The sequence below is a fragment of the Myiozetetes cayanensis genome, unplaced genomic scaffold (genome assembly GCF_022539395.1).
Source record: "Myiozetetes cayanensis isolate MyiCay16 unplaced genomic scaffold, myiCay2020 scf4, whole genome shotgun sequence".
Lineage (NCBI taxonomy): Eukaryota > Metazoa > Chordata > Aves > Passeriformes > Tyrannidae > Myiozetetes > Myiozetetes cayanensis.
This window is the reverse complement of record NW_026087631.1, coordinates 63,729,782-63,744,056: the sequence shown is the minus strand read 5'-3', so window position 1 is coordinate 63,744,056 and position 14,275 is coordinate 63,729,782. Positions and strand designations below refer to the sequence as shown.

Sequence of the window (14,275 nt, the reverse complement as noted above, 5' to 3'; positions counted from 1 at the left end):
TGCTGCATAAAGTTCTTCAGACTTGAAAGTTCATTCACATGTGGCTCGTGATCCACAGGAAGGTCCTGGGGAATGGTCTACGCTGGAGGCAGAAGTTGTAATGAAACATGATGAGATCTGTGGAACCAAAAACCCAACTCCTCATAAAATTTTGCTGGACACAAGATTTGAATTACCTTTTGGTGAGTGCTTTTCCATAACTTACCCAGAGTGCTGACAGTGGAGAGAAAGTGCGAGGAGACTGAGTTTTCTCAAGTTGTGTTCACTTTCAGTTCAGTCAGTATAGTTCAGTGGAGATAAATTGCTGGTATTCATTTTTTTGGGGGCTTCTTTCTAACAAGATCCAAATAAACGTGGAATATTGGAAAGTCCCTGGGTACTGGAATGTTTAGACTAGTAGCAGGTTTTTCTTCTAACAGTATTTCAGTATTGTGTAGTCACGCATTTTGTTCCTGAGCAGGGAGCATTTGCTTTTTTGTATCTAAATTTGGCATTGTTAGGGCTGTTCTGTGGTAGGTGCACATAAGACCTCTTAGAAGCGTGCAGTTCAGTTAGTCAAACATTAATGCTTAGTGCTCCTGAACATTATCATTAGCAGAGTATATAAATAACTTGATGTTGTAAGAAGTGCCTTTCTGGCAATTACTTGTGGTTGAAAAATGCAGAATATGGAAAAGTAGCTAATTGGAGCAAACAGATCTCAAGTCAAGTTGTGTATAATTTTAAAATTTTATTTTGCTTAAAAACAAGCAAACAAAATAACCAAATAAACCCCAGAAGTAAGGCCTTAGCCAAAATGCATCCCAGGTTTACAAAGCTTCTCTTTCCAGCTCTTAGCTGATAAGAATACAGATGATGTTTTTAGGGCTTGTGCTATTGTGTTTTTTTCATGCACTGGATGTTGAAGTGTTTCATAGTTGTCTGTCATTGCAAGGATCATTTCTCTCTCTCTGCCTGTTGCTTCTTTTTATCTGCCAAGCCCCCTGGCAGTGTGGGCAATTTGTACCGTGCTTTGAGCAGGGGTGGAACGTTTGTGCACCTGCTGGCATTTGGCCAGCACCTGTCAGGGTTGGCCATCTGTTGCGGGAAGGAGTGAGGACATCTTTGAGTCTCATACCCCCCTTCCTGGTGCAGGGGAGGATGCAGGCCTTGGCCCTGCAGCACAACAGTCGTTGCAAGTTGTATCTGGTGCTCTGAGTGTACTGTTCTGAGTGCACAGTCCTCTGGATGATTGTGCTTCAGTGTTCTATCGATGTAATGGCACTGCTCTTTTAACTGCAGCCCAGTGTGTAAAGGGGTAAAGGTATTTGACACCTCTCACCCTGTCAGCGGGAGTTTTATTACTGAAATTGCTTGTTATATAAGAGGAGGAACAACATACTTCGTTTCACCTCACATGGAAATCTTGATTGTTTGGGGCAAGGGTTGAGGTTTCTGGGAGGGGCAGAACACAGCATAGAACACAGCTGAAGGCAAGGCTTGTAGCCACTGCCTTCTCATCTAAGTTCATTGTGACACAGTTGCTTTTAATCTGTCACTGCTTTAAAAGAAAATTAAGTTCTGATGTCTCCCTTTGTATTCAGAGAGAGTCCAAAAGTGAATTTGCTTTCTTCTGCAAATGTTTTGAACAGCATTACATTTTTTTTTCAAGTATAAAACACCAGACTCCCTGTAAATCGTAATGTATTAGAGCATCTGGATTTAAAAAACAAAACTATTTCAGGCAATAGTGTATTTCCCCATATTACTATACTCACAGGAGTTTTTGTTTGTTTCTTTTGTTTTGGTTTGGGTTTTTTTTACTACTAGTTTAAATTTTTACATTTGGAGAAGTAGGATTTTTTTCAGAGCAGTAAGTAGATAACAAGATTTTTTTGTGATTCTTATGTTTTTAAAAAACAAAAGTTTGATCATTTAAAGTACTTATTTCTTTGCTTACTGCCAAATACTGAAATAACAGGTAGTCCACGCTACTGTGTTGAAGGGGTTTTATTTTAGAGTGTGAAAAGTTGTCTGCCTGTCCAGTATTTCATAATGTCCAGGAAAAAATGAGTGGATAAGTTAGGTCTTTCAAGGCTTCTGATTCTCTTCCCTTGAAGAGTGCTACAGTTTTTGCTTCTGTCCCCATTTTCAGTGTGTCCTACCATGGCAAGGTCAGAGGCAGGCTGAAAAGCAGCAGGCACTAAGGAAGTGTGATATTTCTCTGGAAGGGAGTGTCACCTTCTCCAGCAGTGCTTCCCTTAACACCATGACTGAACGTCTCGTGCCATCACCTCTAGAATGGAGAAGGAACCAGCAAGATGGATTAGGGTCTGTCTCCTTGCCCCAAGTACTGTGGACCTCGGAGAGATGCAGGGAGGCAGCTCAGCTCACAGCACTGCCTCTGCATCTCTCCCGATGGATGTGCTCGCTGGCTTCCCTTTAGCTGGATGGCAGCAGTATGGGCTCTCAGAGCCCTGCATGTTAAAACTCTTTGAAATGAGCTGGGAACTGCCGCTTTAAACCTACACAGGGAACTAAATGTATCACTGGTCTGCCTGTGGAACTTCTTAAGTCATCAGCGGTGCAGTAGAGGCAAAATTTTAATAACAGCAGGTTTGGAGTGACACTTAGGAACATTGTGTATCATGTTTTGTTTCCCAGGTGAAGATCTCTTGGCTATTGTAGATACATGAGAAGCAGAGCGATACGTGTGCACATGTACAGCTTGTGCTGCTTTTCAAGTTGGGTAAAACACTGCTGTCTGGGATCGCAGCTTTCAAAAACTGTGTGTTCCGTTTGGCTGTGCTTCTGTGCTTTTTCTATCACTTCTGGCTGCTCTCTTTCATATAGGTGTATAGAGATGCAGTACTCCTGGTTATTCCGTGTATTTAAGATGTTTCATTTTACTTAGGTGCAGCTTGAGAAGTTTTTTAGGGTTTGTAAAAGAGAATAAATTGATTTGAAAAACAGAAGAGCTGAAGTTCATGGTGTAAAATATGACTGTGTATGCAATGAGGTTTAGAAAATGGTTTGTTTTTCTGCATCCACATGATATATTCAAGAGTCTGCCTTCCTAGTATCTCTGCTCCTGGTACTCTGGAGCCTGGCAACAGCTAAAGCTGAAATAAATGTAGAACATGCTGATGCTGGTAGTGGTAGTACGTGATGAAGGCAACTTAGATCTTTTTTTTTTGATTTTGTTTTTTTTTCCTATAAAGTTGTTAAGTATTTACCAGGCTTGGAGTTGGAAAGCAACCATCTCCTGACAAAGGCTAATGAGAGTTTAGTCGCTGCTCATGGTGATTTCAGATAAGCTTTTTTGAGGTCATACAGGAGCTAAACTTCATTAACGCCCAGATTTCTAATGGCACAAAGACCTGCTGTGGTGACCTTGATGTATCCCCCGTGTGTCCCATTGCACATTCCAGATGCAGCTCTTGCCTTGTTGTCAGTAGTGTCGTTAATGTGACATCAGCACAGGGCGTACAGGAGAGAGCGGACCTGTGGACCCTTCTGTGTAATGGACTGCAGTGCTGGGGGTCAGACTGTCCTCTAATGATCTCTGCCAGCCCCAGATGCTTGAGTGTTCAGTCTCACAGAAACAGAACGAATGAAAATCCTCTTCTACAAAAGTGCAGCAAAGGGTGAGCATGGGAAATGTGAAGCATGAGAGTTGATATTAACCCATACGGTTCAAAGCATTTTTATGTTTGGTAGTCTATTAAAAAAGACAGTAAACTGCCTTCTTCATGGGATTGTGAGCAAAGACAGGCTGGAGCAGGTTTCTCCACTGATCATATCTGTTTCTTCTCAGGAATAAGACAGACATATCAGGGTGGGGAGAAAACCTTTTGTGATTGGTTTAGAAAATTTGCTGGTAAAGAGAAGACGGTCTTGCTATTATTGTTTTGATGCAGCGAGTGTGTGCTAGCATAGACTTTTCAGGATACTGCTTTTCAAGTGTAAAATTGTTCTGTTTAGAAGCAATTTTACTCTGTCCCCCTTTTTTTAGAAGTGCAATGACTATGTGCAAATCCCTCACAGGATGCAGCACTCAAAAATGCTTTTGGCTCCCAAACTATAGCAGTTTGGTTCTGTGCCAGGCAGTTTCTAGTCCATAATTGGAGTGAAGATGCTTTTAGTGTTCTCATTACTCCCAGGCTGGGAGCATGCTGATCTGCATCCAGCCATCAGGTGGAGTAAATGTGCTTTGCTGTTTTGTTGTCTTAGGAACTGAACAGAAAAAAACACTCAGCTTGCCAAAGTCATTTCAGTGAGAACCTGCAAAGATTCCTATATGTTGGAAAAGGGGAGAAATTGGGGTTGGGAAGAGGGGAAGCCAGGTGAAGGCTTGTAGGAAAGTGGGGAGAGACAGGTGATCACTTTTACTTTCAGCAGTTGTTCTTATGCTGAGCTGGGGTATGCCCCAGCTCAGGACTTGCTACCTGGGAAAAACCCAGGAGGCTCGAGGTGATATGCAAGAATTAGAGCAAGGACCATTAAACCTGAGGAGAAGAAAAGCTTTAGGGCTGAAATGCCTGTTTATTGCCAAGCTGGAGATCTCTAAGCAGGAATACTGTCATGTTTAGGACCTCAGGGGGTATAACTGATTGGAGTGGTCTGTAAAGATGCACCAAATTCTTCTCTGTTTCCTTCCTCAGTCTGATAAGTGACTGTACTGCTGTGTCCCCATTTCTGTGTCTTGTCTGTATCCAGGTGTCAGGGCCATGGGTACATACACTGATATGTCCTATTTGCTCTGAGCAGCCTCACCTGGGACCTCCACCCACACCTCTGCTTGTGTGCCCAGGAATCCCACTTCAGCTCAGCTCTGAGCCTTCAATCCTGAGTGATGCTGTGGGAGTTACCTCCCAGCCAGTGCCATGTCTGTGTCTGTTTAGGGACCCCATTGATTCAGGCCCATATGTGGACTTGCCCTCAGACCTGCCTTGTCACCACGGACCTGGCTGCCAGTCTGGGCTCCTCATTGAACCTTGCCATGATCTCTGGGCCTGCTCTGCTCACCTTGCTCAGGTGCTGTAAGGACAGGACCCTAACTGGCAAGTCCCCTGCCCTGCCAGCCAGGGGATCCCCCCCTCCCTTGGGGAGCAACCGAATTTCACTGCTCCCTAACACCAGGAGCCCAGAGAAAACAAGGGGTTCAGCTTCCAGCTGAGGATGGCAGTAGGAGCAAGGGCAGTAAAGCTTGCAACATTTCTGTGTTGGCATCAAATCAATAAGCCCAAAAGCTGTTGGACATACCTGCCCATCTCCTCTCTGTTCTTACTCAGCAGTTTAGTTCCACTGACATGTGGCCTTGCTCCTTTTGTTCACCAAGCGTGATGTTGGTGGAGTCCAGAGCTGGCATCAGGTGTCCTCTTTTTGGACTAGTTCCACATTTGTGTCTTGTAAGCAAAAGTTAGCGTAGCAGAGTAATTTCCATTGTAATCGAAGTTGAGCAGTGATGTAGGAGCTGGCCAATGGATGTGGCCTGGTGAGTGGTCGGTGATCTCCGCACTAGGGATTTCTTTTCTCTGCCTTCCAAAGAATGAGCTTCAACAAAACTGCTGGCTGAGGTGAGACACGACAGAATTGTGAAAGTAAAAAATAAACTGCTTCCTCAAAACATCAAGAATTCTCTGTCATTGGGATCTCTTCATCTGGGCAGGTTACTTGACTCAAGGTTGTAGGCCAGTTGCTTCATGTTTAACGTTTGCTGTGCAGTAATTGTACTGGCATTAGCATTGATGACAGGAGTTTCTCTAAGATCAAGACGATGTCCTTGAAGCAGCTAGTGTCTGGACAGTAGCAGATTTTTATCTCTGACTTGCATAAGAATCTGTTTCAATAGAAGCAGCAACCCTGCAGTAAAAATCTGATAGCTCTGCTTATGAAATGGGCATTTGGGATACAAGATAGGCTCTGACCTTTAGTCCTCAATTCATGAATTTTTCTTCATGTCTTAGAGAACTGTTGGCTTTCAAAGACAGTTCCACAGGCTTTGCTGTAATTTTTTGATTGTTTCAGGTCCTTGTTGGAGTTCGTCTTCCTAAATCTCATCAAATTGTGTGCTGATAGTCATTGATGTCTTCTTTATGGTCAGTTCTATCCAGATTTGCCCAAATGCCAACCCTGATTTCTGCAGAGCTTGTCTAATAAATCTGTGATCTACAGCTGCTGATCTACAGCCCTGATGATCAAAAACATGTATGTTTTCCTACAACTCTTGCAGTTCTCGAAGGCTCTCTCGTGTTTCTCTTACCTTGTTTTCTGTTAGGACTTAACAACAAAGTAATGTTCTGTACACCAGGAAGAGCAACTTGCTTTTGTGTTATGGTTAGGGTAAATTACTTTGGTCTCCCTCCAAACAAGGAGAAATAGGTTATCTTTTTTCCTGCTTGATGCAGTTTTTTTGGAAGCAGGGATTAAGATTCCAAAAAACTTTGTCAAGTGGGGACTATTTTATCCCCTTGTCTGGGTGGGGCTAGTTGCATAAAAATACAGTGATGTTTCCCTTACAGAGGTGTAGACTTGAATTTGTAGTTCAAGGAAATGCCTACTTCTGAAACTTAAAATTCCACTAAGTCTGGCACGTTCCTGTTGATAGTGGTTCATGTTCTAATACACTGGCCACTATTATCTCCAATGTTTTGGGCCCACTGCCTTCATAAGATGTGTTTGTGTGGCTGAGAGAGGACACATGTAGGACAGATATCCCCTCAAAGTACAAGAAGAAAACAATATTTGGTCCTTCCTGAAAGCATAGTTCCAATGGAATGCTCACCTGCCAATAGATCCTGTTCTTTTTTCTCTCAGGAGTGAGAGTGGATGTAACTTTCAGAATCACCTTTTCATCAGAAGTCCATCCCAAGCCTGCTTCTCCCTTGATTGCCAATGCATAGCTGAACACACCGACGTGGTGGTGGTCATGGGGTGCAGTTCTTGTCAGGAATACAAACTTCTTAGACATAAACTTGGCTCCTTTTGAGGCCAGCTGAGAGTTTAAAGGGTTACAGGGGATGGGAAAACCAGCTGAACTGGTATAGCACTATCTTGTTGTTGGCTTGCACGGCTGGCGGTGTCTCACTGGAGCACTCCCTCCACTTCCTTCCTCTGTGAGCTGTGAAGTTTCTGCACTGGGGTGGCTTCAGTCAGATTTCAGATGTTGTTCCAGTCAGGGATGTTGAGTGGCTTAAAAAAACCTCCAAAAACAAACCCATAACCTTTTTTTCCTTTTCCAGTGATTTCACATCACCCCATCCCTAAATAATTTTCTGTTAAGCTTTTCACAGCAGTTCATCGGCATCTCCCAGGGTGCACTCTAAAAGGTGAAATTTTGAGTGGCAGAAGTCTGTGTTCCATTAGGACACTGTATTACGTCAAAGTGTGAAATAGAAAATAGAAATAGTTACCAAAATAAAGGTGATAATGCTTTTGCTACTTGCTGCCAGTCATCCACTTGGTAAATCTTCCAGAAGGTAAAAGTGTTGTTGTGATTCATTTCACAATGAAGTTGCAGTGTGGTGTAGAAGTAGGAATGTGCTTTCAAGTGAATATGACTGCCTATGTAACACTGTTTTTTACCTCAAAAGATTTGACTTATTGCCTGCAAAGGAATAAAAGAGACCATTTAGTTTTTGTGTTTTAATTTGTGCTACACCAGGTATGTAGGTAAGATATGCTATTCAAAGGGAGCCCTTGTTCTGTTGAGGTTATAAAAGCCTCCAGAAGAGGCTCTTTTTATGTGTTATCAGGCATATAGCAAGTGTATTAAAATATCATTGCATAATGGCTCTCCATGAAACTAATACTCGAATTAAATGTGAGCCAGTCTGTCTTTCTCTCTCCTACCTTTGTGCAGTGTGCATTTGGTTAATCAGCTTTAAACATGAAAGCAATGTAAGCCCTTGAACTGTGTTACTATTTACAATGTTTGTTTTTTCATCTAAGTGCTAACCTAAGACAGTTTTATTTCTTCAAAATCACATGGGTTTTTTTGTGGTGTGATCTTGGGCTACTCTCCCTGTTTTAATGGTAATGGTGATAAATGCAAACTTGCCTCATTAATAAGGTGGTGTGATTTACTCTTTTGGTATAGATATTCCTGAGGAAGAGGCCAGGTATTGGACCAGAAAATTGGAACAAATAAATTCACTGGGAGATGATGAGGTAAATATCTAAACTGAAATGTTAATGTAGCCCTGAATGCCATATAACATGCTTTTATTCTTTGTATTGGATCCCTGTGATTGTTTGCAAAGTAAAATTTAACATGTTAATGCCTGTACCATAAATGTATCATTTTAAAAAACCCATACACACGTGCTGATGTGAACATCATTGAGTAAGAAGATGGTGCTTGCTTAAACCCTTTGATAGGTCTCTTTCTGTACCAAGATAATTTACAGAATATTCTACCAATACAGGGACTTCAGGAGATTTTTCTTCTGGATCCTTCATCTGTTCTTTTCTGCTCCTTGTGTGAGTCATTTGTTTTACTGCGCAGATGAAGGAAAATAAGGTGGATTTTCTTTTTAACTGAGGACAGACCAATTTTTCAGTGGATAAAAATGTTTGGGGCAATCTCCTGCCTTCGTAGAGGCTTTAGAACCTCTGGAAGTCGATGAAAAAGCTCAGTCTGTGATTTGTCCTTTCAGTGATCCTGCTGTGGTGCCCCCCTGCTCCCGTGGGCTGTAGGAGCAGTCCATGCCAGGTACTTCAGCGAAGCAAAGGTGCCCTCTAGTGCTTCACTGAGCTGGCACTTACTGAGAGATACCCTAAGACTTCCCTTTCCCTGCCATACCATTCATCTGCATACTTTTGTCAAATACCAGTAGAAAAATAATGTCTCTGGTTTTTTGAGACCTAATGGTCTCAAATTTATTGTGGCTGTTGTGTGACACCAGTGAGAAAATGAAAAAATGTAAGGACACCTTTGCAGTGTCTGACCTAAGGTTCTTGTCCCATGTCTGTCTGCCACCCAGAATGCAGATGAGATCTTTATTGCATATTCCCCTGATTGGCAGTGACTTGTAGCGCAGGAACTTCCAGAGCCAGAGGCAATATTCTTGTATTTAACAGCACTCAATTGATATTTCTTTTGTGGATGGCAGTTGCCTTTTCAATGCACCCAGGTCAGTTGTGTTGTAGCAAAGGAATTCAGCACCTTAATTGTGCATTGCCTGAAGAAACACCTTACTTGCTCTGGGCAAATGAACCCAATGTTGTGAAACCAGCCGGTGGCAGGTTTGTTTGGACAAATTAAATGACTGATCCTCATACATCCACTCTGTGCCACTCATCTTTACAGACCCCATCTCTTGGACTGCAGAATCTTAGTCTGCACAGTGGTATTTATGGTGCAGAGCAACTTTGTGCCTTTATCCCTTCCGTATGTTAAGTTCAGCTATCTCTGAGACAATGAGTGAGCAGACTGAAGTTGCACAGCAGTATTCAATAATCAGGTTCATTTGGAGTTCATGTGGTGTGATAAAAATGCTTTCCAGCCTCTCTTCCTACAAACAATACTCAGTTTTCATTTTGGGACTGCTGATAGCTGTTGGGCTGATGCCTTAAAAAGAACAAACTGCTGCCATTTTGGGATCTCTGAGTATAATAATTCAGAACCCGTTGGTGTCCTGTGCTTCTGAAATTGCTCATCAACAGACTTCCTTTCACTGCTTTGTCAACCAGTCAGTGCTGTCAGATCCGGCAGTTCTTGTTTTCACAATCCTGATTAACTCAGTGGGTTGGCAGTTTGCTGATGACAAGACTAACCACCTTTCAGAATCCCTTGTGCATTTTAAATAGCACAGATTGGAAGATAACCACGGCGGAAGCCTGCGGGTTGTCACCTTCCCTGTAAAGAACTGGCCATTAATCCTTACCAAATCCAAGGAGAGACTGTCTGGTGGCCCTGTTTTGCACATACTGCAGCATCAGCTTGCTACGTTTGGCTCCTTGCTACGTCAGGCCGTTTTTTCCCAGCAAAGGCTGCTCTCATTATTTCGGTCAATTGTCCTAATTTTCTTGTATCTCTATGTAATACAAGATAGAATAACAAAATAAAATCACTGGCATTCCCCTTGGGAATGCTTTGATGCTGTAACAAACAGCTTTGTAAAAAGTCAAAGCTGGCTAATTGAAATACCTCTGTTTTCTCTAATTTAGTATTAAATGAGATGAAAAATTCTTCACTTTGGATGCAAAGTGGATCACAAGAGAGTTTGCAAGTGTTGGCTGGGCAAACATTGTGTTCCTACCCTGCCAGGCACACTAATTATGTAACTGCTTCCATCTCCTGCTGCAGAGTTGCTGTGAGCCCACTTGGGTTTTGAGCTGTTGAAGCTGTGCTGGCGTGTCTAAATGTAAACAGGTTTACACTCAATTCTGAGCTCCCTGTCACACCAACATCGAGGTGTGGAGAATCAGGTCTTTTAGGTGTCTAATTTGAGGCCTCACAATTGATAGCAGGGGCCTATGCTTGTAGTAAAGCATATTTCACCCTAATAAGATGTGCACTTTGTAACATGCGATTTTAGCATGAAAAAAAAAGACACTTCTGGGAGTGTGTTTATATTACAGAGAATATATATAGATATCCTTATAGATATTATGCTTTGATGCTACCAGGTATATTTTATGTGTGACATGCTGTACTCTGAAAGCTGTTTCACAGAATTATCATTTGCTTTTTTATGCATCTGTGTTTTTTCCTTTTTTTTTTTTTTTTTCCTCTTTTAGTATTCCTTTCAGGAGGAAGTCCAGAAGAAACCATTGCCCAATGCTGCCTCCCAGTGTTGTAAGTTACACTTTATTTCTTCTTAATATTTTTTCCTCTTTCAGTGTACTTAATTTTTCCTTCTGTGCTTAGTTATCAAGTGATGATACATCAGAACAATAAGTACTTAAATCTCTGTGCAGCCAGTAACTTTTGTCAGTTATGAAAAGCTGTGCTCCTCAAAACACTGGTCTAAAGCTTCTGATGCAAGGAAGTGAAGTCAGGCATTGAGTCTTTGACATGCTGGAGTCCTCATGTGCAAAAGGAACAGAAAACGTGTTCAAAGTCACCTGGATTGTCAGAGGCTCATAATATTGATGCCTGTAAGAAAATGCTGAGTTTTTTTCCTGTGCCTAAGTCAGGCTCTTTAAATGTGTTATCTTTAAAAGTCCTGTGTTAAATATTATTTTTATTACTGTTTAATGAGATTTGAAGAGGCAGAAAGTAGATGGAGACAAGTACTACTGGTAGCCTTTTAACATGCACCAGAGGTTTGTGTACTTGATGTCTAATTTGTTTAACATTACTTTTCAATGCTGTGTTGATGGATGGAAAAAATGCTTTTACTAATTTCTGCTTATCTCGTCTTGCATTTTTTTATGCTTCTGAAAACGTGGATGGAAAAATAACCTAGGAAATACTGTATCTGATGGTCTGCAAAATTAGATTTCTGAAACACTGCTTTTAACGTGCAATAGATGAAAGCTCAGTGATGTCTCTTGTGAATGTCTTATCTACTTTTGGCAACAACATTATTAAAATTCAAGTCTCATAATTTAAACAAATCTTTTATCCTCTACTTCAAATCCTGTAAGACTTGCATATTACACATTGCAGGCTGTTTATCCATTAGGCTGATTATAGGATCTCCTCAAAACTGATAACATTAGGAAATGCTAATTACTGTTTATTTTTTTGAGTAGAATTAATTACTCTGTATAGTATTGTAATGTTATCTTGAAAGGATCTTCAACAAAATATGGATATTAACCAATTGCTTAGAAAATCCAGATATGTTGTGTAGCTGGAAAATGTACAAAGCTCCATATGAAAGTATTCCATCAGTGCTTTCATTCTAGGTAACACTGAATGTGTTCTCCCTTTCTGAAAAAAAAAAAAAAAAGTGTATGTAAAGAATAAAGCACTTTTTTTTTGTTTGTTTTTTTGTTTTTTGTTGGTCATCTGTTTTGGGTGGGTTTCTTTGTGTTTTGTTTTGTTTTTTAAATAGTCAAAAGGTCACAAATGATTTGTTAAGCCTACAAATAAGAAACATTTTGGGAGAAACAGATATTTTATTAAATCATATTAGCATAGTGTGCAGAACTCCTGATGCCAAAAGGTCAAAGAAAAGCTGTCTGATGTGAAACATCGAAGAAATGAACGTGCTATTTGCTGAAATTGCTTTCCTGGCTCTGTGCCCTGGACTTTGCTTCTGTTTGGGAGAGGCTGGTTTCATTGGCTCTTCTAATTATTGGGATGTATGGGTGAATTAGAAGGAATGCTTCTGTGCAGGAAAAAATGTCTGCACCTGTTCCCAGAGCAGGCTGTTTTCACATCTACCTGTAGCCCGTTTCTCCCCTGGAGAACCAACTGGGCTCTTGCAGACAGACACAGTGAAGAGCAGCACTGCAGCTGCTCTCTTTGTGCTGCCTGTTAACAGCCTGCATCTTCCTAGAAAGTGACCTTTTACAATAATTAATTGAAGGCCCCTGGTTTGAACATTAATGTCACACAAGAATTAGTGTAATCATTCATGGGATTAAAATATCATTAGAATGGATGTTAAACATTTCATAGCAGTATGTGGTTAATGTATTTAAGAATTTTCAATAAAGCTCATGGCACTGCATGTACTTTTGCTTATTTACTGCCTGCAAGTATCTGGCATCTATGAATATCTGTTTACATGGAAAAATGTAAATTAGACATTTAATATAGAGGTACTCTTGAAAATGAACTCTCCCTGCATCAACCTGTGCACAGGAACTGTCAGCTTTCCTGACTGTAGCACAGTCCTTGAGAACTCAAGAGTTTAACCCAGAAGATGCATTGATTGTGTCTATTGAAAGCTGACCTGACCTTTGCATGTGACACAGGAGCTCAACCCCTTTCACACAGGAGCAGGGTGGGTGTCCTTGCCTGCCCTAAAATGTGTCCAGTATGGTGTGTTCCTACTTACCCTGTGGTTAAATAATTGGTAGCTATATTTTTAGATGTAACACAAACCTCTTCAGGAACACTTGCAAGACTATCCAATTTTCCATCACAATGTGCTAGATGAGATATGGTCACTGCTGGGATCAGGACACAATCAACTGGACATCAGACTAAGGATTTAGAAGGAGAAAGAGAAATGCTCAGTGTGAGTAGTTTTTACCTCACAAGAATGTCTTTCGCATCCTAAAAAATACAAAACTGATTAAAAAAATCCCCAACTTGGTGCACTATAGAACAGAAGTGATGCAGAACACATCATATAGCTTGCATTTAAAAAAATAATGGTACAAAACTGCACATGTCACTGGTGTCCTGCTTATCCCTCTTGCAGGTCTCAGAAGAATGTTTTGACATCCTTGTTCTAGCTAGAGAAAACCTACTCCAGCAGGAAGGATCAGGTTCATTAAATAGAGAAATACATGTCCTCCTCGTAGGTTAAAATTAGATTACACTTATGCCTTTTCTGCCTCTACTTTGCAGACATGTCTGTTCCCTTTCCCCAACCGCCTTGTCATGGTTGTTTCCCTCTTCCTGCATGGATACGACTTGTTCTGTTCTCCCCTCCTGGAGTGCACAGGGGGAAATGGGTGGAACAGGGTGTGGTAGAAGTGGGTCCTGTCTCAAAGGTATCTTCTGATCTGTGAGGGTGGGTTTTTGTCTCTGGGTGTGTATGGGCTGCTGCCTTGGCATGGTACCATGGGAAATCTCAGCCCAGGCTAGGAGCTCCAATTTTTCCAGAGGTTTTTGGGCTTTCAGGCCCACTTTCACAGTCTCAAATGCTGTTTTGTTCTTGGAAGAGTCTGACCTATAATTTCTGAGGTAATGCAGTATTTGGGCTTCCTATCTATTCTTAAATGAAGCAGGTGGTTCTTCTAAGCCCTGCTGATTTTGGCACTCCTGTCTCTTCCTTTATCATACTTAACCATTTCCTTTTTACCTCCCAACTGCTGTACTTCCCTATATATTTCTCCTGCCCCAGAAAGATTGCATGCATCCAACTGATTTAACTGTCAGTGATCCTAAGCCATAAGCAAAGCATTACAGTGCCCATGGATCCAGTTTTATTTGCCTTTCTATTAAATGCAGTCGTAATTCTTAATTTTCTGATATGTCATTGTTGGATAACTGAAGCATCCCCATATTGGCTTTTACTAGCAACCTGAAATTAAATGTAAATTACAAAATACCCCCAACTTTTGTTGTCTGAAATTCACTTTAAATGAAGCAGATTGAAGAAGTGTTATTTGATTACTTTGGCATTGAGTCAATAAGCTTAAAGTTATTTATTATGGAGAG

General features: G+C 41.2%; 1 protein-coding gene across 1 annotated transcript in view; it reads left to right on the top strand.

Annotated features, from left to right (window-relative positions):
- LOC126647550 (protein unc-13 homolog B-like) overlaps positions 1-14,275 on the top strand; it is a gene marked incomplete at its 3' end in the record, with an annotated part of 67,247 nt that overhangs the window by 33,718 nt on the left and 19,254 nt on the right. Inside the window, exons 5-7 of the mRNA XM_050329851.1 lie at positions 59-182; positions 8,081-8,151; positions 10,726-10,783. Of these exons, the coding sequence (XP_050185808.1) occupies positions 59-182; positions 8,081-8,151; positions 10,726-10,783 (253 nt within the window). The remainder of the gene's footprint in view (positions 1-58; positions 183-8,080; positions 8,152-10,725; positions 10,784-14,275) is intronic.